General features: G+C 51.9%; 1 protein-coding gene across 2 annotated transcripts in view; it reads right to left on the bottom strand.

The window, feature by feature from the left end:
• Positions 1-1,692: 1,692 nt before the first annotated feature.
• The window catches only part of dpp3 (dipeptidyl-peptidase 3), a 40,543-nt gene continuing 21,490 nt past the window's right edge, over positions 1,693-20,745 (bottom strand). For both annotated transcript variants that reach the window (XM_041181964.1, XM_041181965.1), the window contains exons 10-18: positions 20,176-20,370; positions 18,610-18,722; positions 16,162-16,254; positions 15,836-15,895; positions 14,793-14,917; positions 13,917-14,037; positions 8,845-9,024; positions 6,194-6,356; positions 1,693-2,726 (exon numbers count right to left, since the gene is read on the bottom strand). In XM_041181964.1, coding sequence (XP_041037898.1) covers positions 2,578-2,726; positions 6,194-6,356; positions 8,845-9,024; positions 13,917-14,037; positions 14,793-14,917; positions 15,836-15,895; positions 16,162-16,254; positions 18,610-18,722; positions 20,176-20,370 — 1,199 coding nt within the window. In that variant the 3' untranslated portion in view covers positions 1,693-2,577. The remainder of the gene's footprint in view (positions 2,727-6,193; positions 6,357-8,844; positions 9,025-13,916; positions 14,038-14,792; positions 14,918-15,835; positions 15,896-16,161; positions 16,255-18,609; positions 18,723-20,175; positions 20,371-20,745) is intronic.

Below are 20,745 nucleotides of genomic sequence, written 5' to 3'. Positions count from 1 at the left end.
TCAGCGCTGACCCTCCCACAGGGTGACACTCCCTCAGCACTGACCCTCTGACAGGGTGGCACTCCCTCAGTGGACACTGGGACATTCAGCCTGGATGCTCTCTGGAGGTTTCTGAACTCAGGATGTTCCACCTTGAGGGAGTGTCCTTGGGGAAGGTAGGTCACATTTAATGAGGTCAGGGCTGCTCTCTCTGCAGTGATTCTGCACCCCCCCCCACCTCTCTCTGCAGTGATTCTGCACCCCCCCCACCTCTCTCTGCAGTGATTCCCCCCCAGCCACCTCTCTCTGCAGTGATTCCCCCCTCACCCACCTCTCTCTGCAGGGATTCCACCCCACCCACCTCTCTCTGCAGTAATTCCCCCCCCACCCCCCTCTCCTAACTCAGAGTGTATTTGGCAGATGGGATACCTCAGTGACTGACACTAGATTCAAATAAAATATTTACAATTAACGGGCAAATTGGTGACTCAGGTCAGTGAGGCTACTGAGCTGATCCCCATGGAGAGTTAGCAAGAGAGAGAGAACCATGAGGGGAATCCCTGGTTGGGGTGGGGTAAAACACACCCTCACACCTCACCCCAGCTGGGCAAACTGTCCTGGGAACCGGCGTGGGATCACTGGATCTTTTTCAGTCTAGAAGGGACCGACATATGGCAATTGAAGGTAGGGAGTAGGTTGTCAAGAGGACACAAAGGGATTTAGAAGGGTTGAGTGAGTGAGCGAATTTGGCAGATGGAATATAATGTGGAAAGTGTGAACCTATCCACTTTGGCAGGAAGAATAGAAAAGTAGAGTATTATTTAAATGGAGAGAGATTGCAGAGCTCTGAGGTACAGAGGGATCTGGGTGTCCTGGTGCATGAATCAGGAAAAGTTAGTCTGCAGGTACAGCAAGTGAACAGGAAGGTAAATGGGATGTTGTTTATTCCAAGGGGAAATTGAGTAATAAAATGAGGAAGTGCTTCTCCAACTGTACAGGGCATTGGTGAGACCCCACCTGGAGTACTGTGTACAGCTTGGTCTCCTTATTTAAAGGAGGGATTGACTGGCATTAGAGACAGTTCAGAGAAGGTTCACTCGGTTGATTCCCAGGATGAAGGGGTTTTGTCTTATGAGGAAAGGTTGAGCAGGTTGGGCCCTGTACCCATTGGGGTTTAGAAGAATGAGGGGTGATCTTATTGAAACATATCAGATCCCGGGGGGGGGGGCGTTATGACAGGGTGGAGGCTGAGAGGATGTTTCCCCCTCGTGGGGGAATCTAGAACGGGGGGGGGGGGGGTGCACAGTTTCAGAATAAGGGGTCTCCTATTGAAGACGGAGATGTGGAGGAATTTCCTCTTTCAGAGGGTGGTCAGTCTGTGGAATTCTCCACCCCCCCCAGAGAGCAGGGGAGGCTGGGTCACTGAATATATTCAAGGCCGAGTTAGACAGATTTTTGATCGACGAGGGAGTCGAGGGTTATGGGGGGACAGACAGGAAAGTGCAGTGAAGCTACAATCAGATCAGCCATGAATGGTGGAACAGGCTCGAGGGGCCGAATGTCCCCCTCCTGCTCCTAATTCTTGTGTTCTCATTCTTGTGAAGTTCACGGTCCCAGGAGCTCATCTCTCCTACCCCTGCATCAGTAACAATCATCCAGTCACAGTGGGGGAAGGGGCCCCACCCTCGAGAACACTTGAACAGCACACACCGGTCAGAGAAGGACACTTTTTATTCCTGGTAGGAGCTAGAGAAACAGAGACCAATCTCAACCAGGAGATCACACCACCCTCATCCCCGAACACAAACACAACACCCGCTCACCGTTCACCACCGCCCCCTCAACAATTCCCAATATTAATCAGTCAGGGTCATTTCGACAGCCACCCTCAGCATTATTTAAAAACGAAAGAAATAAAATCACAGTACAATTCCACTAATGTGCCGGCGAGACGAGTGGAGCTGTCAGGTGCCACACGCCAGAGAAACCAGGGGTCACAGTAGGTGCTAATTGAATGGCGGAGCAGACTCGATGGGCCGAATGGCCTAATTTCTGCTCCTATGTCTTATGAAAAGGTCAGGTGGGGGAGGGGGTCCCCCATGGTGGTGCTTTCAGCCAGAGCACAGCCCCCCTGCACCTTGGGAGACCGGGATTTGAAGCAAATCTGGGAGCAGCTTGCCCACTCTCGGCCGGCTGCCAGAGCTGTGGTTTCTTTTTTATTATTATTATGTATATAAAAAAAAAGGGTCTAGCTGTTTAACCTTGTTCCACTTACAGTCTGGGATGGGTCACACGTCAAGACTGCAACTGGTTGACGGTCTGAAGGCTTCCCAGCACTGAGGGGAGTAGGTGGAAAGGGAGGTTAATCAGTACACTACAGAACCCCCGCAGTCCAAAAAACCGTTTAACCCACTCCATCAGTTCATAGGGGTCCACACCAAATTCACCTGAAAACTGATCTGTGGGATTCAAAGTTCTGAACCGGCTTTCCAAATTAAAAAGAAGCAAACCCCACCCCCCCCACCCCCCCCAAAAAAACACCAAAAAAATACAAAATAAAAACCGGTTCATCGCAACGCACTGCGGCAGGAAGGGGCGTTAGACGTGGTTCCAGCAGTGAGAGTCACTCCGACAGAGTTCCTGGAGGTTCCACTCCAGCCACTGGTCATCCTCAGAGAATCGCTCGACAAAGGACTGGATCAGGCCAGCGGCCGTGGCTTCGTAGTTCTGAAACTGGACTTCGCCATCTGATCGGAGGAGAAGGAAAAGGAGATTTCAGCCATGGACAGGCAATCCCAGTGTACTTTTATACAGCACTTTTAACCTCCCCGAGGCGCTTCACTGCAACGTCCATCAGATAGAATCTGACCCCGAGCCACATACGGGGATGTTAGGGACAGATGACCAATAGGTCGGTTTTAAGGAGCGTCTTAAATGAGGAGACAGAGCGAGAGAGAGGCGGAGAGGTTTATGGAGGGAATTCCAGAGCTCAGGGTCCCAGGCAGCTGAAGGCACGGCCGCCAATGGTGGAGCGATGGGGAATCGGGGGATGGTCAAGAGCCCAGAATTGGAGGAGCCCAGAGATCTCGGGGGGTTGTAGGGGCTAGAGGAGGTTACAGAGATAGGGAGGGGTGTAGGGGATGGAGGAGGATACAGAGATAGGGAGGGGTGTAGGGGGCTGGAGGAGGTTACAGAGATAGGGAGGGTTGTAGGGGCTGGAGGTGGTTACAGAGATAGGGAGGGTTGTAGGGGCTGGAGGAGGTTACAGAGATAGGGAGGGTTGGAGGGTCTGGAGGAGGTTACAGAGATAGGGAGGGTTGTAGGGGCTGGAGGAGGTTACAGAGATAGGGAGGGTTGGAGGAGGTTACAGAGATAGGGAGGGTTGTAGGGACTGGAGGAGGTTACAGAGATAGGAAGGAGTGTAGGGGCTGGAGGAGGTTACAGAGATAGGGAGGGGTGTAGGGGCTGGAGGAGGTTACAGAGATAGGGAGGGTTGTAGGGGCTGGAGGAGGTTACAGACATAGGGAGGGTTGTAGGTTACACAGACAGGGAAGATGGCCTTTATTGCGAGGGGATTTGAGTACAGGAGTAAAGATGCCTTACTGCAGTGTATTGAGCCTTGGTGAGACTACACCTGCAGTAGTGTGTACAGTTTTGGTCTCCTTATCTAAAGGAGGATATTCTGGCCATAGAGGGAATGCAGAGTAAGTTCACCAAACTAATCCCTGGGATGTCAAGATTGTCGTATGAGGAAAAGATTGAGGAGACTGGCCCTGTATTCTCTCAAGTTTCAAAGAATGAGAGGTGATCTCATTTAAACATACAAAATTCTTACTGGGCTTGACAGGTAAGATTCAGGAACAATGTTTCCTGTGGCTGTGGGGGTCTAAAACCAGAGGACACACTCTCAGAATAAGGGGCAGGTCACTTAGGACTGAGATGAGAAGGAATTTCTTCACACAGAGGGTGGTGAATCTTTGGAATTCTCTACCCCAGAGGCTGTGGAGGATCAGTCACTGAGTATGTTCAAGACTGAGATCGATAGATTTCTACATATTAAAAACATCAAGGGATACTGGGATAGTGCAGGGAAAATGGTGTTGAAGTAGATCATTGAATGGGCTGAATGGCCTACTCCTGCTCCTATTGTTCGTGTTATGTCGGGGCTGCATGAGGTTACTGAGAGAGAGAGGGCGGTAGGAGGTTACTGAGAGAGGGAGGGCGGTAGGAGGTTACTGAGAGAGGGAGGGCGGTAGGAGGTTACTGAGGGAGGGAGGGCGGTAGGAGGTTACTGAGAGAGGGAGGGCGGTAGGAGGTTACTGAGAGAGGGAGGGCGGTAGGAGGTTACTGAGAGAGGGAGGGTGGTAGGAGGTTACTGAGAGAGGGAGGGTGGTAGGAGGTTATTGAGAGAGGGTGGGCGGTAGGAGGTTACTGAGAGAGGGAGGGCGGTAGGAGGTTACTGAGAGAGGGAGGGCGGTAGGAGGTTATTGAGAGAGGGAGGGCGGTAGGAGGTTACTGAGAGAGGGTGGGCGGTAGGAGGTTACTGAGAGAGGGAGGGTGGCAGGAGGTTACTGAGAGAGGGAGGGCGGTAGGAGGTTACTGAGAGAGGGAGGGCGGTAGGAGGTTACTGAGAGAGGGAGGGTGGTAGGAGGTTATTGAGAGAGGGTGGGCGGTAGGAGGTTACTGAGAGAGGGAGGGAGGTAGGAGGTTACTGAGAGAGGGAGGGAGGTAGGAGGTTATTGAGAGAGGGAGGGAGGTAGGAGGTTATTGAGAGAGGGTGGGCGGTAGGAGGTTATTGAGAGAGGGAGAGTGGCAGGAGGTTACTGAGAGAGGGAGGGTGGCAGGAGGTTACTGAGAGAGGGAGGGCGGTAGGAGGTTACAGAGAGGGAGGGCGGCAGGAGGTTACAGAGAGGGAGGGCGGCAGGAGGTTACAGAGGGAGGGCGGTAGGAGGTTACTGAGAGAGGGAGGGCGGCAGGAGGTTACAGAGGGAGGGTGGACTGCTAGAGGTTACAGAGAGGGAGAGCGGCACGAGGGAGGGTGGCAGGAGGTTATGGAGTTAGAGATGGTACGAGGGACATGAAAGGGCTTTTAAAACTCATGGTGTTGCTGGGCCGGGAGCCAATGTTGACAGTCACAATTCAGGATAGTGTTCCCTTTGGCGCTCAATTTGAAGAGATTCTGAGTAAATGCTTCCTGTGCTCAGTTAATTGATCTCCAGCTAGGGCCAACATTAGGAGGGATGTGACAATTGGGATCAGTATCCTTGGGCCAGGGAGAGTGGATAGCTAGCCAGCTTTTCCCTCGACTGATTACTGCCAATGTTGGCCAGTGAGTACAGTGATGGACCGGCAGGGTTTTAAGGGAGTTAGGATAGAGGGCAGAGCTTCTGATGAGTTGAAGATTACAGGAAGGTGGTCATTTGGAGAGCGAGGACGGTTTGGTAACCTGCATACGGTGTTGGGTCTTCGCTGTTTGTGTGTGACCTCTGCTGCTGACAAGGTTGCCTCTCACTGGGGTACCGTACTACAGTGTCGTCTCCACACATGGACTGAGGTGAGGATCTGGGAGCGATTGGAATGCATTGGGCATTGCAGTCAAGCACAATCTCACGCTCCTCTGATGTCACACATTTTGCAGAAGGTAATGATGGGCAGTAATCAGTCGAGGGAAAAGCTGGCTAACTATCCACTCTCCCTGGCCCAGGGATACTAATCCCAATTGTCACATCCCTCCTAATGACCCTGGAGGTCAATTAACTGAGCACAGGCTGCATTTACTCAGAATCTCTCCAAATCGAGCGCTGAATGGAACACCGTCCTGAATTGTGACTGTCGTGTGCATGGACACTGTTAATGGTATTTTAATTATCGTTAAGATACATGGTTAGAGGACATTGTTTAATTTTATAAGTGCTCTCAGTGTTAAAGGGGGCTGCGGGGACATTGGATTGTTAGCAGGCAGGAAGCAACCTTACAGAATGCTGTACTCTGTAAGTAAATGTAAGAAGAAAATTATTAGTGTCTGGTTTCAAACTTCACCAAATGGCTTGGGATCAAATGAACACAGACTCCCGCCCACCAACCTGAGCCAAATGCAGAGGGGAGTTTCCTCTCTCCCTCTGTACTGTAGGAGCTGTACGTAAGGCAATTATCCCTCATGCCTGCAGGTCGAAGAGAAGGCTGCAGTTTAGGGATCACCTATGGCTGAGCATACCTTCTATCCTGGTGTTGGCCTGGACGAACATCTTTCTGGCTTCCTTCCTCAGTAGGACTGTCTCCCGCAGGGTGAGGAATCTCTGAGGTTCCGAATCAGTCACCTCAGAGTACCTGGAGTACAAGGCCCGGCCTGACTCCACATCTGCTGTGGTTTTATATACCTGCAGAGAAGGGAGAAAGCAGGAGAGAGGTTTAAAACAGAAGAGGGGAGGGAGGGAGGGAGGGAGGGGAGGGGAGGACAGAGGGAGGGAGGGGAGGGGAGGACGGACGGAGGGAGGGGAGGGGAGGACGGAGGGAGGGAGGGGAGGGGAGGACGGACGGAGGGAGGGGAGGGGAGGACGGAGGGAGGAGGAGGGGGAGGACGGAGGGAGGGGAGGGGAGGGGAGGACGGAGGGAGGGGAGGGGAGGACGGAGGGAGGGAGGGGAGGACGGAGGGAGGGAGGGGAGGACAGAGGGAGGGAGGGGAGGACAGAGGGAGGGAGGGGAGGACAGAGGGAGGGAGGGGAGGACGGTGGGAGGGAGGAGGGAGGGAGGGGAGGACAGAGGGAGGGAGGGGAGGACGGTGGGAGGGAGGTGAAGACGGAGGGAGGGGAGGACGGAGGGAGGGAGGGGAGGACGGAGGGAGGGAGGGGAGGACGGAGGGAGGGAGGGGAGGACGGAGGGAGGGAGGGGAGGACGGAGGGAGGGAGGGGAGGACGGAGGGAGGGGGGGAGGACGGAGGGAGGGAGGGGAGGACGGAGGGAGGGGAGGACGGAGGGAGGGGAGGACGGAGGGAGGGGAGGACGGAGGGAGGGGAGGACGGAGGGAGGGGAGGACGGAGGGAGGGAAGGATGGAGAGGACGGAGAGAGGGAGGGGAGGACGGAGAGAGGGAGGGGAGGACGGAGAGAGGGAGGGGAGGACGGAGGGAGGGAGGGGAGGACGGAGAGAGGGAGGGGAGGACGGAGAGAGGGAGGGGAGGACGGAGAGAGGGAGGGGAGGACGGAGAGAGGGAGGGGAGGACGGAAGAGAGGGAGGGGAGGACGGAGAGAGGGAGGGGAGGACGGAGAGAGGGAGGGGAGGACGGAGAGAGGGAGGGGAGGACGGAGAGAGGGAGGGGAGGACGGAGAGAGGGAGGGGAGGACGGAGAGAGGGAGGGGAGGACGGAGAGAGGGAGGGGAGGACGGAGAGAGGGAGGGGAGGACGGAGAGAGGGAGGGGAGGACGGAGAGAGGGAGGGGAGGACGGAGAGAGGGAGGGGAGGACGGAGAGAGGGAGGGGAGGACGGAGAGAGGGAGGGGAGGACGGAGAGAGGGAGGGGAGGACGGAGAGAGGGAGGGGAGGACGGAGAGAGGGAGGGGAGGACGGAGAGAGGGAGGGGAGGACGGAGAGAGGGAGGGGAGGACGGAGAGAGGGAGGGGAGGACGGAGAGAGGGAGGGGAGGACGGAGAGAGGGAGGGGAGGACGGAGAGAGGGAGGGGAGGACGGAGAGAGGGAGGGGAGGACGGAGAGAGGGAGGGGAGGACGGAGAGAGGGAGGGGAGGACGGAGAGAGGGAGGGGAGGACGGAGAGAGGGAGGGGAGGACGGAGAGAGGGAGGGGAGGACGGAGAGAGGGAGGGGAGGACGGAGAGAGGGAGGGGAGGACGGAGAGAGGGAGGGGAGGACGGAGAGAGGGAGGGGAGGACGGAGAGAGGGAGGGGAGGACGGAGAGAGGGAGGGGAGGACGGAGAGAGGGAGGGGAGGACGGAGAGAGGGAGGGGAGGACGGAGAGAGGGAGGGGAGGACGGAGAGAGGGAGGGGAGGACGGAGAGAGGGAGGGGAGGACGGAGAGAGGGAGGGGAGGACGGAGAGAGGGAGGGGAGGACGGAGAGAGGGAGGGGAGGACGGAGAGAGGGAGGGGAGGACGGAGAGAGGGAGGGGAGGACGGAGAGAGGGAGGGGAGGACGGAGAGAGGGAGGGAAGGACGGAGAGAGGGAGGGAAGGACGGAGAGAGGGAGGGGAGGACGGAGGGAGGGAGGGGAGGACGGAGGGAGGGAGGGGAGGACGGAGGGAGGGAGGAGAGTGGGAGGGGAGGACGGAGAGTGGGAGGGGAGGAGGGAGGGAGGGGAGGGGAGGGCGGAGAGAGGGAGGGGAGGACGGAGAGAGGGAAGGGAGGACGGAGAGAGGGAAGGGAGGACGGAGAGAGGGAAGGGAGGACGGAGGGAGGGAGGAGGGTGGGAGTGGAGGGAGGAGGGTGGGAGTGGAGGGCGGAGAGTGGGAGGGGAGGACGGAGGGAGGGAGGGGACTTTTCCCCTCAGTATAAGAGCTGTCTGCTCAGCTGTATTCCCCCATCACTCTGTCTGTTTGTGAAACTAGGTTTACAAAGTGAGCAGTTGAGAAGAGTTACTCAGAAGGGCTGTTACGTGGCTTTGCTGGAATTGAAAGCAGCAGTTTCAGGTTTCGAATGAGATGTACCGGGTGAGTGTTCCCCAGAGGGAAAAAAGATGTGAAATAGCAGTGACAGCAAAACTGCTCGGACAGCTTTCAGTGACGGATGGGGGGAATGGGAATCGGATGGGTGAAATCTTTCAAACAGCTAGCAAGCACGGGGGGGGGGGGGAAGAGTGGCGAGGAGGAAAATGTGCCAGAACATTCTATCAGTCTGCTTGGCCCTTGCTCCACCCTTTCTCTACCTGCAGCTTCCTCAGGAAATTCTTGATGGCGGTCATTCCCACAGTGGCGATCTTGCTTCGATCAAGCGCGATGACGGCATCCGGTCTGCCATCTGCCCCTGTGGTCTGTCGAACAGAAACGAAGCCCTGGCCAGCTTCCAGCAGGACCCGCAGGATAACAAAACGAGCCTGCATGTGCGCCTGCCACAGGAGAGAGGGGAGAGGCTTTCAGACCTGCAGGGAAAGGAACCTCCCGACGTGTCGCAACTCTGGACTCTTAAGATCACTACAAATACCAAGTAAACACCCAGAGAAGTACAGGCGAATGGCCACGGTAAGCTTTTAAAGATTCGATCAGTGCAGTGCTCATTTCTATGATGGCTATACAAGGTCAGTGGTGCAAAACGAGAGGCGTCACCTCATTATCCAGCAGGGAGATTCATCACTGAACACACAGACCATTTCAGCCCTACAATCTGCAGAAGCATTTATATACACCGCAAAGACCTCCTCCCATTCCATCTGTCTCGCCCCAGGCTTCCTGAATCTCTTCCCTTTTCTCTCACCGACTCACGATCATTCCTGTAAACCTTTCCCGCTCTTCCCCTAGTGCTTCCACATCCTTTTTATTGCACAGAGGCCAGAACTGGGCACAGGAGGTCAAGGAACGTATCAGGTCACTGGGACCTTCCAGAGGAGACCCTGGTACACAAGAATAATTCCCCACTCCCAACCCCCACCCCTCACATAGTTATCTTGTGAGGGGGGTTATACTTTATTATACAATCTATTTGATTTAGTTAACTGCGTTAGGAACATAGGAAATAGGAACAGTAGGCCATTCGGCCCCTCAAGCCTGCTCTGCCATTTCACTAGATTATGGCTGATCCTCTCCTGCAACACCATTTCCCTGCACTATCCCCGTATCCCTCCATGTTTTTGAGAGTTAGAAATCTACCGATCTCTGTCTTGAAGATGCTCAATGATGGACTCTCCACAGCCCTCCGGGGTAGAGAATTCCAACATTTTCGCTATTGCAAATGTCGGGCTAACAGGTCTGTAGTTCCCAATTTTCGATCTCCCTCCTTCCTTAAACAGTGGGGTTACATTTGCTATCTTCCAATCCGGAGGAACAGTTCCAGAATCTATAGAATTTTGGAACATGATCACCAAAATATTGACTATCTCTACAAGTACCTCTTTCAACACGCTGGGATGTAAATCATCAGGTTCAGGGGATTCAGCAACTGTCAGTCCCGTTAATTTCTCCAGTACTTTTTTTTAAACTAATACTCATTTCTTTCAGTTCCTCCTTCTTGCTAGCCCCTTGGCTCTCCAATGTTGCTGGGAGGTTGTTTTGCATCTTTCTCTATGAAGCCTGCCACGAAATCTATTCATCTTTGGGTCCCTGGGTGCTATATTCATAGTCTGTGGACTTGGTAACATTTAAGGTACAGGATGTTCCAATGCTTGTTACATTGGTTCCTGCCTTGTAACAAGGGTGGGACCCTCTGGGAGTGTTTTGATAGGTCCCCAGATCAGTTAAATGGGTCAGTGAACAGCTGTTCTTGAGTCAGTCAGTTTTAGTCAGAGAAAGTCAGGAGCAGGAGAAGCAGCTCCATGCAGCTAAAGTGTTACTGTTAGCTTGGAGGAACTGGGCTGGCAGGCTCCAGGTAGTGAGGGCTTGGGAGAAGCCCTGGAGATCTGAAAAGATCTGCGGAAGGTCAATGAATCAGTGCTGAGGTACATTGGGGTTGTCATGGACACTTAAATCACAGAAATCTTCATGAACTTAGGACATTCTGGAAGAATTTGTCTGTTAAAAGACACTATCCCTTAAAGGGTTAATGCAGGACTCTGACTGCCATTCCCAGGAAGAGCATCCTTTTACAAGAAAGGGTAAGTGAGCAGTTGTAAAAAAAGCTGTCAACTTCTTGACCCGTTTGAGCTGGGTACAAATGGGGTCACATGGGTTTTTAAAAAAACACATGCCTGGAAGACGGTTTTAAAAGGGGGTTTTTGGTTTTATTTTGACAGGAGAAGGACCAACTGCTCAAGAAGGAAGGCAGCAGCCTTTTTGCAGTTCAGAGCCAGTCCACAGCTGCAAGTGGACATAAGTTGCTCAGGGTGCTGGAATAGATTATCCTCGGGTATTCCATGAGTCCGCCCGGAAAGCAGCGCCAGAGTCGCTAATTGTTTCACGGATCAGCATCGAGAGATCAACCATATAACCCGGGCGCCATTTCAAGAACTCCACCGTCTATCCTTTGCACCATTGCTTTTTACCCTTTGGCCGAATTCCTCCATTGCTATTTTTATTTTGGGTGTGAGCGAGGGCGTGAGAGAAAGAGGGCGTGAGAGAAAGAGGGCGTGAGAGAAAGAGGGCGTGAGAGAAAGAGGGCGTGAGAGAAAGAGGGCGTGAGAGAAAGAGGGCGTGAGAGAAAGAGGGCGTGAGAGAAAGAGGGCGTGAGAGAAAGAGGGCGTGAGAGAAAGAGGGCGTGAGAGAAAGAGGGCGAGAGAGAAAGAGGGTGAGAGAGAGAGTGTGAGAGAGAGGGTGAGCGAGAGGGTGAGCGAGAGGGTGAGCGAGAGGGTGAGAGAGAGGGTGAGAGAGAGGGTGAGAGAGAGGGTGAGAGAGAGGGTGAGAGAGAGGGTGAGAGAGAGGGTGAGAGAGAGAGGGTGTGAGAGAGAGAGGGTGTGAGAGAGAGAGGGTGTGAGAGAGAGGGTGTGAGAGAGAGGGTGTGAGAGAGAGGGTGAGAGAGAGAGGGTGAGAGAGAGAGGGTGAGAGAGAGAGGGTGTGAGAGAGAGGGTGTGAGAGAGAGAGGGTGTGAGAGAGAGGGTGTGAGAGAGAGGGTGTGAGAGAGAGAGGGTGAGAGAGAGAGGGTGAGAGAGAGAGAGGGTGAGAGAGAGAGGGTGTGAGAGAGAGGGTGTGAGAGAGAGGGTGTGAGAGAGAGGGTGTGAGAGAGAGGGTGTGAGAGAGAGGTTGAGAGAGAGAGGGTGTGAGAGAGAGGGTGTGAGAGAGAGGGTGTGAGAGAGAGGGTGTGAGAGAGAGGGTGTGAGAGAGAGGGTGTGAGAGAGAGGGTGTGAGAGAGAGGGTGTGAGAGAGAGAGACACACACACACACTCTTAGGGCATCTCAGAAGAGTAATTAATATAATTTCATATTCCGTACTGTATGTTGATTATCTGTACCTTTCTATTTAATAAACTAATAAGTCTGTTGCTCATTGAAAGAAGCCTGGTTAAAGTCTCTTCTATCCTGGGTACCAGTAGTGAAGGTAAACAATTGGCCATGTTGGTGAATAAATTAAACTTTTAAATTAATGGTATGACCTGTGGGGTAGTGGGGCTACATCAACTGCACATTCTTCCCATCCCACTCATAACAGGGCTAAGGTAATCCTTTGGAGCAGTGGTGTTTTGCTTGGCATGGCTGAAGAGTTGGCGTTGTGTCCATGAGTTGGTGCTGGAGTACAAACTCGAGAATCCAGGGGAGCGTAGTCTCAGGGGGTGAGATTGAAACCCTGAGAGGCAGTCAGCCAGCCAACAAGTGTCACAAAGACAAAAGGGACAGAAAGAGGCGCCAATGAAGTTAATGAAAGAGCTGTGGTGAGCAGACTTTAAGTAAAGGGAGGCTGTTGGGGAAAAGGTATCCCTTTGTGCAGTGGTGTTCTGCTTGGCATGGCCATAGGTCTGAAAGTGAGCTGATAAGCTGGTGTTTGAATGTACTCAGGAATCCAAGAAGGAATATCAGAAGGCAAGAGTGAAACCCTGTGAGCTGGGCCATTGTTAAAGCCGTCCAAGCGGGAGCAACTTTTGGAGAGAATCCCAAGGAGAGATCTTCGAAAATGAAGCTGGGAATCCCTCAAGAGACGGAGCTTCAACAAGATTGTTTGACTTGATGCTCACTGATGTCTGGGTGGGTTCCTGAGAAATCCACGGACTCTGCCTTGGTTGCATCTGTCATTTGTTCTGGGGGGTGATGTGTTCGACCACAGTTTTTCAGTTAATTCACATCTGACTCATACTAACCCTGAATGTTAGAGTGTAAGACAGATTTATGAATTGCTTTACCTTTCTGAACTTGTACAGTAAAGTCTGTTTTTGTTTGTTTGTTCAAATCCTGTGACTTTATTCCAAAAAGCAGGTGTCTTGAACCTCAAACTTTATCTACTTTAAACAAAACATTACTCGTCCCTAACCGGATCTCGTCACCACTTCCCAGTGCCTGGTCAAGGGTCAAGACAGACACAAAGTATTTGTTTAGTTTCTCTGCCATTTCCTTATTCCCATTATAAGTTCGCCTGTCTCTGCATGTAATTGGCCCACAGTTGTTTTTGCTAATTTTTTCCTTTTTACATACATACAGAAGCTTTTACAGTCTGTTCTTATGTTCTCATTAATTTACTTTCATATTCTATTCTCTCTTTATCAGTTTCTTGGTCCTCCTTTGCTGAATCCTAAAATGCTCCCAATCCTCAGGCTTACTATCTTTTTCTGGCCATTTTATAAGCCTCTTGCTTTGATTTAATACAATCCTTAACCATGGTTGGGTCACCTCTCCTGCTGGGTTCTTGTGCCTCAAAGGGATGCATTTTGTAAACCATGTATTCATTCTTTAAATGCTAGCCATTGCCTGTTTACTGTCATACCTTTTAACGTAGTTCCCCCAATCTACCTCAGCCAACTTGCCCTTCATACCTTGGTAGGTTCCTTTGTTTAGATTTAAGACCCTAGTTTCAGATTGAACAACTGCGCTTTCAAATTTCATGCAAAATTCATGTCACAGACAGTTCAGATATTTCAATGTTTCCTGATCCTTGAACTGAGAACAGAGGGGAGCTGCCATTATCTAACATAAGCCCAACAACACAAACCCCTCAGTACTGACCCTCAGGCAGTGCAGCTTTCCCTCCATCCTGATCCTCGGACAGTGCGGTGCTCCCTCCGCCCTGACAACGTGGATTAGCAGAGAGGATGGAGCCTTACGCCAAGAGACCGGTTCAGTTCCATTGCCCCTGATCAAAGTACCAAAGGGTGCAGCAGTCAGACAGCTAAGATTGGGTTAGTGACAAAGGGGAATGAAGGTCACTCACTTGTCTCCATTTCTGGGTCTCTGGAGTGTAGAACTCCAAACCCAGGACTCCTGCTCGCACCATCGTCAGCCAGTTCACATATATAACATCATCGGCATCTGTTCCCTCGTGGCCGAATATCCTAGCCAAGAGGGGAAAGCAGGTTCCAGATGAGAGCATCCAGTTCTAAGTAAATATACACACGCATGCGCGCACACACACGCTTTGAAACAGGAGGAGAGTGAGGATGAAGAGGCCCCTTGAGCCTGTTCCACCATTCAGTCATATGGCTGATCCCTGACCTAACTCCATATACCCACCTTTGCCCCATATCCCTTCGTACCTTTAGTGAAGAAAAATATCTCAGATTTAAAATTAACAATTATCAGTCACCATTTGCGGAAAAGAGTTCCGAATTCCTCGCACCCTTTGTGCATCGATGTGTTTCCTAACCTCGCTTCCCGAAGGTCTGGTTCCCATTTTTAGATTCTGCCCCCTAGTCCTAAACTCACCAACCAATGGGAGTAGTTTCTCTCTCTCTCTCTCTATTTGTTCCACATAATATCTCAAAAACGTCCATCAAATCATCCTTTAACTTTCTAAATCTCAGGGAACACAAACCAAGTTTGTGTCATCTCTCCTTGTAATTTAACCCTTGGAGTCCTGGTATCATTCTGGTAAATGTACACTGCACTCCCAAGACCAATATCGCTTCCCTTAGCTGTGGTGCCCAGAACTGCTCCCAGTAAGTGCACAGCGTATCGTACTGTGGGAGAGGGCAGAGCGTCTCCAGTGTCACCAGACAGTGGGGAAAGAGGAGCAGAATGTCTCCTGGGGGGGGTCTCCACACTCTAGAGTTGGGACGAGGGACCGAGCAATGGTTCAATACAGACTTACTTCAAGACCTCCCTGTTAAGGCAGAGATACATGCCGACACACTCTGCTCGACATTCCTCGTAGCTGGAAGCCACAGTGGAGAATTTGCTGTCCCAGGTCTCACCATGGTTATACCAGCTTTTAACCTAAGGGGAAGGAAAAAAGGAATGGGGGGGTGGTTTAGCTCAGATTAATTTCCAATGATGCGCAGCAGAATGCTGAATTTCACAAGGGCTGGCCTCTGTAACTTCTCTAAGTAGCAGTTATCCTGCTGAATGCACAATGTGGAACTCATAACCACAGGGTGAAGCCAATATCTTAGATGTACTGAAAGGGAAGCCAGATAACCACATGAGGGAGAAAGGAATAGAAGAATCGAGGAGGGAGACAGGAGACTGTGGAGTAGTGGTAATGTCACTGGACTAGTAATCCAGAGGCCCAGAGTAATGTCCTGGAACATGGGTTCAAATCCCATATCCTGTTAGTTGGTGGGATTTAAATTCAATTAATTAATAAAACTGGGATATAAAGCTAACCTCAGTAACGGTGACCCATCTGGTTCATTAACGCCCTTTGATTCAGTTTTGCAAACTGTAAACCCTTTAGGGCAGGAAATCTGCCGTCCTTATCTGGTCTGGCCTACATGTGACTCCAGGCCCTCGGCAATGTGGTTGACTCTTAAATGCCCTCTGAAATGGTCTGGGCAAGCTATTCAGTTCAAGGGCGATTAGGGATGGGTAACAGATGCTGGCCTTGCCAGTAATGCCCACATCCCAAGAAAGAATAAAGAAAAAAGGTGATCGGCTATAGAACCAGAACCGACACGACGAAGATTGTTTTTATACACATGCTGTAAGCGGTGAGGATCCAGAATTCTCTGCCTGTGAGTTTGGTGGTGGCAGATTCAATTGTGGCTTTCGAAAGGGAAAGCGGGTCATTATCCAAAGAGAAAAGTTGTGCAGGGTTGTAGCACGGACACGATGGGCAGAGTGGCCTGTTTCTGCGCACCGTCAGCTTCGGTGTTGAATTGGGAAGGTTAAGTGGGAGATTCCCGTGGCACTCACCATCTCTCCTGTCTCAGGATTCACCACGCTCGAATCGAAGTTGAACTTTCCCTGTTCGTCCTGGTTGGAAAAAAGGGGGAGAGAAACAGACAAGATTAAAGCCAGGGTCACCGTCAGCCCTGCCAAGGAGAGCCAGATAAGGCGCCTCTTTCTCCCTCCACAACGCCAATAGGGCTTCCCAGAGTTGTGCACATCAAGCTCTGATTTTACTCTACCCCACCCCACCCTCCTCACTGGCTCCCCTCCTCCCACAAGTCGGAGGATTGGTGCAGGGCTCGTAGCTCGGTGGCGCTGCCCGTTAAAATCTTCTAAAGACATTGACAAACCTGAACGAAGAGCTTCCCGCTACCGTGACCCAGGAGCTCGTGTAGGCCGACCTGAACCTCGAAGGACGGACTCCTCCATTTAATGTACAAATCCTGCCGGGGAAAGGAAAAGGAAGAGGAAAGAAAGCACCATCAGGACAAGCAATGAGGGGTTTTGCCTTTACCAATCTTTCAGACAGCGAGTTCCAGACCCTCACTGCCCTCTGGCTGAAATAATTACCCCTCGAATCCCCTCTTAAACGTCCTCCCTCTTGGTGAATCTATACCCCTTGATTAGAGACCCTTCAACCAGTGGAAATTGCTCCTTCCTGTCCACTTTATCAAAGCCCCTCATAATCTTGTAAAACTGAATTAAATCTCCCCTCAGCCTCCTCTGTCCCAGCCTATCCAATCTCTCCTCGTCGCTGCAGTGCTCCATGCCTGGTAAAGCCCTTTGTAAATCTCCTCGATCTGTACCCTCGCTAGTGCGATCGCATCCTTCCTTTGGTGTAGAATCACAGTCACTGCAATTTGCGCACAGCAAGATCCCACAAACAGCGATGTGAGAATGACCCAGATCATCTGTTTTTAGTGATGTTGGGTGAGGGATAAATATCGGCCCCAGGACACTGGGGAGAACTCCCCCCTGCTCTTCTCCCAATAGTGGCCGTGGGATCTTTTACACCGACCCGAGAGGGCAGACGGGGCCTCAAATTAACCTCACTTGTGGCCGTACAGCACTCTCTCCATGCCAGCCTGGAGTACTGATCTGGAATAAGAGGGCAGAACCTCAAAATGAGAGCCCAAGGCGGAGTGGAAATCTTGAACTCGCTCCCCGCCAAAAGGCTGTTGAGACTGGGGGCTCAATTGAAAAATGTCAAAACCGCGATTGATAGATTCTGGCTGGGCAAGGGGATTCAGGAAACCAAGACGGGTAGATGGAGTTGAAATGGAGTTAAGTTCAATGAAGAGTGCAACAAGGGCATACCAGGAGCAGCACCAGGCATACCTAAAAATGAGATGTCAGCCTGGTGAAGCTACAACACAGGGCCACTTGCGTGTCAAACAGCATAAGCAGCAAGTGATATGCACAGCTAAGCGATTCCACAACCAACAGAACAGATCTAAGCTCTGCAGTCCTGCCACATCCAGTTGTGATTGGTGGCGGACAATTAAACAACTCACTGGAGGAGGCAGCTCCATAAATATCCCCATCCTCAATGATGGAGGAGCCCAGCACATCAGTGCAAAAGATAAGGCTGAAGGCATTTGCAACAATCTTCAACCATGCCAAGTGGATGATCCATCTTGGCTTCCTATGGAGGTCCCCAGCATCACAGATGCCAGTCTTCAGCCAATTCAATTCACTCCACATGATATCGAGGAACAGCTGAAGGGGTTAGGAATCCTGCGGTGAATAACTCATCTTCTGCTGCCCCAAGGCCTGTCTACCATCTACAAGTCAGGAGTGTGATGGAATACTCTCCACTTGCCTGGATGAGTGCAGCTCCAATAATGCTCAAGAAGCTCGACACCATCCAGGACAAAGCGGCCCCGCTTGATTAGCACCACACCCACAAACATTCAATCCCTCCACTACTGACGCACAGCAGCAGCGTGTGTACCATCTACAAGATGTACTGCAGGAATTCACCAAGGCTCCTTAGACAGCACCTTCCAAACCCGTGACCTCTACCATCTAGAAGGACAAGGGCAGCAAACACATGGGAACACCACCACCTGCAAGTTCCCCTCCAAGCCACTCACTATCCTGACTTGGAAATATATCGGCCATTTCTTCACTGTCGCTGGGTCACAATCCTGGAACTCCCTCCCTAACAGCACTGTGGGTGTACCTACACCACATGGACTGCAGCGGCTCAAGAAGATAGCTCACCACCACCTTCTCAAGGGGCAATTAGGGATGGGCAATAAACACAAGCCGAGTCAGCGATGCCCAAATCCCATGAAGTGAATTAAAAAAAAACATATCAGCCAGGATCTACTTGAAGGGTGGAACAGGCTTGAGAGGGGCTGAGTGGCCTCCTTCTGTTCCTGTATAACAGAACCGAGAGCTGGGGATCTGACTGGCCGCTTCTTGTTCCCCCCTCCCCCACAACAACCTGGCTGATTATTGAGGAACCACCAGTGCGTACACACACACACGTACACACGCACACACGTACACACACACATCCCCATACCGAGTACTACTGCCCCATGCCGTGTACTAACCCCACCCTTCCGTGTACTAACCCCCTACTGTGTACTACCTCCCCCTTCCCGAGTACTACACCCCACGGCGTGCGCTACCCCACATTCCTGGCCGGGGCCCCAACTGCATGTGCCTGTGCCAACCCAGCTCCGCCACCTGCGCACACCCACCCAGCCCTGCCGCTTGCACCCACACACCTGCGTGCACACTCCCACACACCCGTGCGATGCACAATCGCACACGCGCACACACACCTTATCCTCCTCCTCCAGGAAAGTCAGCTTCTCCTTCTGTGTTGAGTAGGCCACCGCCAAAACGTTACCAAGTGAAACATTTTTAAATCCCACCGTCTGCCGAATATCATCATCTGGAAATTTGAAAAAAATGCCACTGGTCAAAACTCAGTAGGTTTCAGATTTGGAGGCACTGAGATGGTGGTCCAAAGCACTGTCCTTCCTCGTTACAGGCCGAGTGACCTGATCAGCTTGATCCAACAGGTAAACATTCGCCTGAAATATCTCTGACAGCTTGATGGGAGAGAACTAAGCTTGTCTTCCCTCGAGTGTAGAAGATTAAAGGGGGGATCTAATCGAGGGGTTTAAGATGAGTAAACGATTCAATAGGGTCGATAAAGAGAAACTATTTTTTCTGGTGGGGGGGTTAGGGGGGCAGAGTCCAGAACAAGGGGGCAGAACCTTAAAACTCAAGCCAGGCCATTCGGGGTGATGTCAGGAAGCCCTTCTTCACACAAAGGGGAGTGGGAATCTGGAACTCCCTCCCCCCACCAAAAAGCTGTTGAGTCTGGGGGGTCAATAGGAAATGTCAAACTGAGATTGATAGGTTTTTGTTGGGTGAGGGGATTAAGGTTTATGGAACCGAGGCGGGTGGTTGGAGTTAACATGAAGATCAGCTGTGGTCTAAGTGAATGGGGGAACGGGTTTGAGGGGGCTGAAGGCCTCCTCCTGTTCTTGTGCAACAGGCTCAAGGCGGCCAGATGGTTTCCTCTTGTTCCTGTGAAGGGCTGAATGGCCTTCCCCTTTCCCTATCCCACACGCAATTAATCAACACACATCTAAATCTGACTGAACAGCCTGGGTGGATTTGGTGCCTCTAGATCATGAGTTACCCGCTGAACCAGGGCAGGATCATGGTGCCTGAGCTGTAAACTCACCAAACTGGCTGGCCCAGGAACAGCAGGTTTCACAGGAACATTTAGAATCTCACAATGATTGACACAAGCTTTCAGTGTAATTGAGCTCAGCCTCTCACTGACCCCCTCGGTTACATTGCTGAGGTTGGTTTCTCTCCAGCTCATGTTGTTCTGTTCAATGAAACAATTCCACACACGCTTTCACTTTCACTTCACGTTGAAAGCAAAAGGTGAGTTTGTACCTGTGGGATGGTTAACCCGTTCAGACACGGCCGCTGTAGTTTTCTCACTCAGTTCTGTGGAGTGTCAGGATTCACACTGTCCTGGTTCCTCACTCCCAGAGACAGTTCTGGATAAAATCCCAACATCCAATTGTCTTAATCTTCACAAACCAGGCTTCTCACTGACCAAATTAGATGGACGACCCCTCGGCCCCACCCCCGCCTCCATCCCCCGGCCCCACCTCCCTCCCTCCCTCGGCGCCGTCCCCAGCGCCGGCCTTGCGATGGTGTGTCACCGGGTTTGGGGACCGCCGCCTATCTATTATGGGGCTCGAATATAGGACCTTCCCACTGAGGCGACTTGATGCCTAAACAGGTGAGCATCACTTTACAACCGTAATAAAATACCCAGAGCGCGTGAGGAAGGACTGAAATCAGCTGCTTCTTACAGTTTGGGATGTTAATGCCAGCGGGAATACCACTGCCTGCGAACGTCAGCACATCGAGCGACGTGAAGTCCGGTTTCAGGAAACGATCCTTCTCAAATTCCTTGGGCCAGGGGAGCTCTGGGAGCAGACGTTCCGCTGATTCCACCAGCTGGGCAAACTTGGCACTCATGTCCTTGTTCACTACCGCTACGAAACCTAAAGTTGGGATGAGTGGAGGGAATAAAACACTGATGGGGTTAAATTGAACGAGCAGCCCACTAACCAGGCTTTTCGAAAGAAAACAGGAACTCACTTACCGAAATTCTGCCCCCTCTCTAGCTGTGCCAACTCCAGCTGGGTATCCCCTCACGAGCACATCACTCTGGCCAGTAGCAGGACTAACTGGTCCAGGACCGCACACAAACCTGGATAGACTCCCATCTCTCCAGCTCCTGTCACCACCTCAGGAGGTCCCAAAGCGTTTTACAGACAATGAAGGACTTCTCTTTTTTTTTTGAAGTGCGCCCACTGTTATAATTTAGGAAACTCAGCAGCCAATTTAGGCACAGCAAGATCCCACAAACAATAATG

Source organism: Carcharodon carcharias (genome assembly GCF_017639515.1).
Source record: "Carcharodon carcharias isolate sCarCar2 chromosome 37 unlocalized genomic scaffold, sCarCar2.pri SUPER_37_unloc_11, whole genome shotgun sequence".
Lineage (NCBI taxonomy): Eukaryota > Metazoa > Chordata > Chondrichthyes > Lamniformes > Lamnidae > Carcharodon > Carcharodon carcharias.
This window is presented reverse-complemented; position numbering and strand designations above follow the sequence as displayed.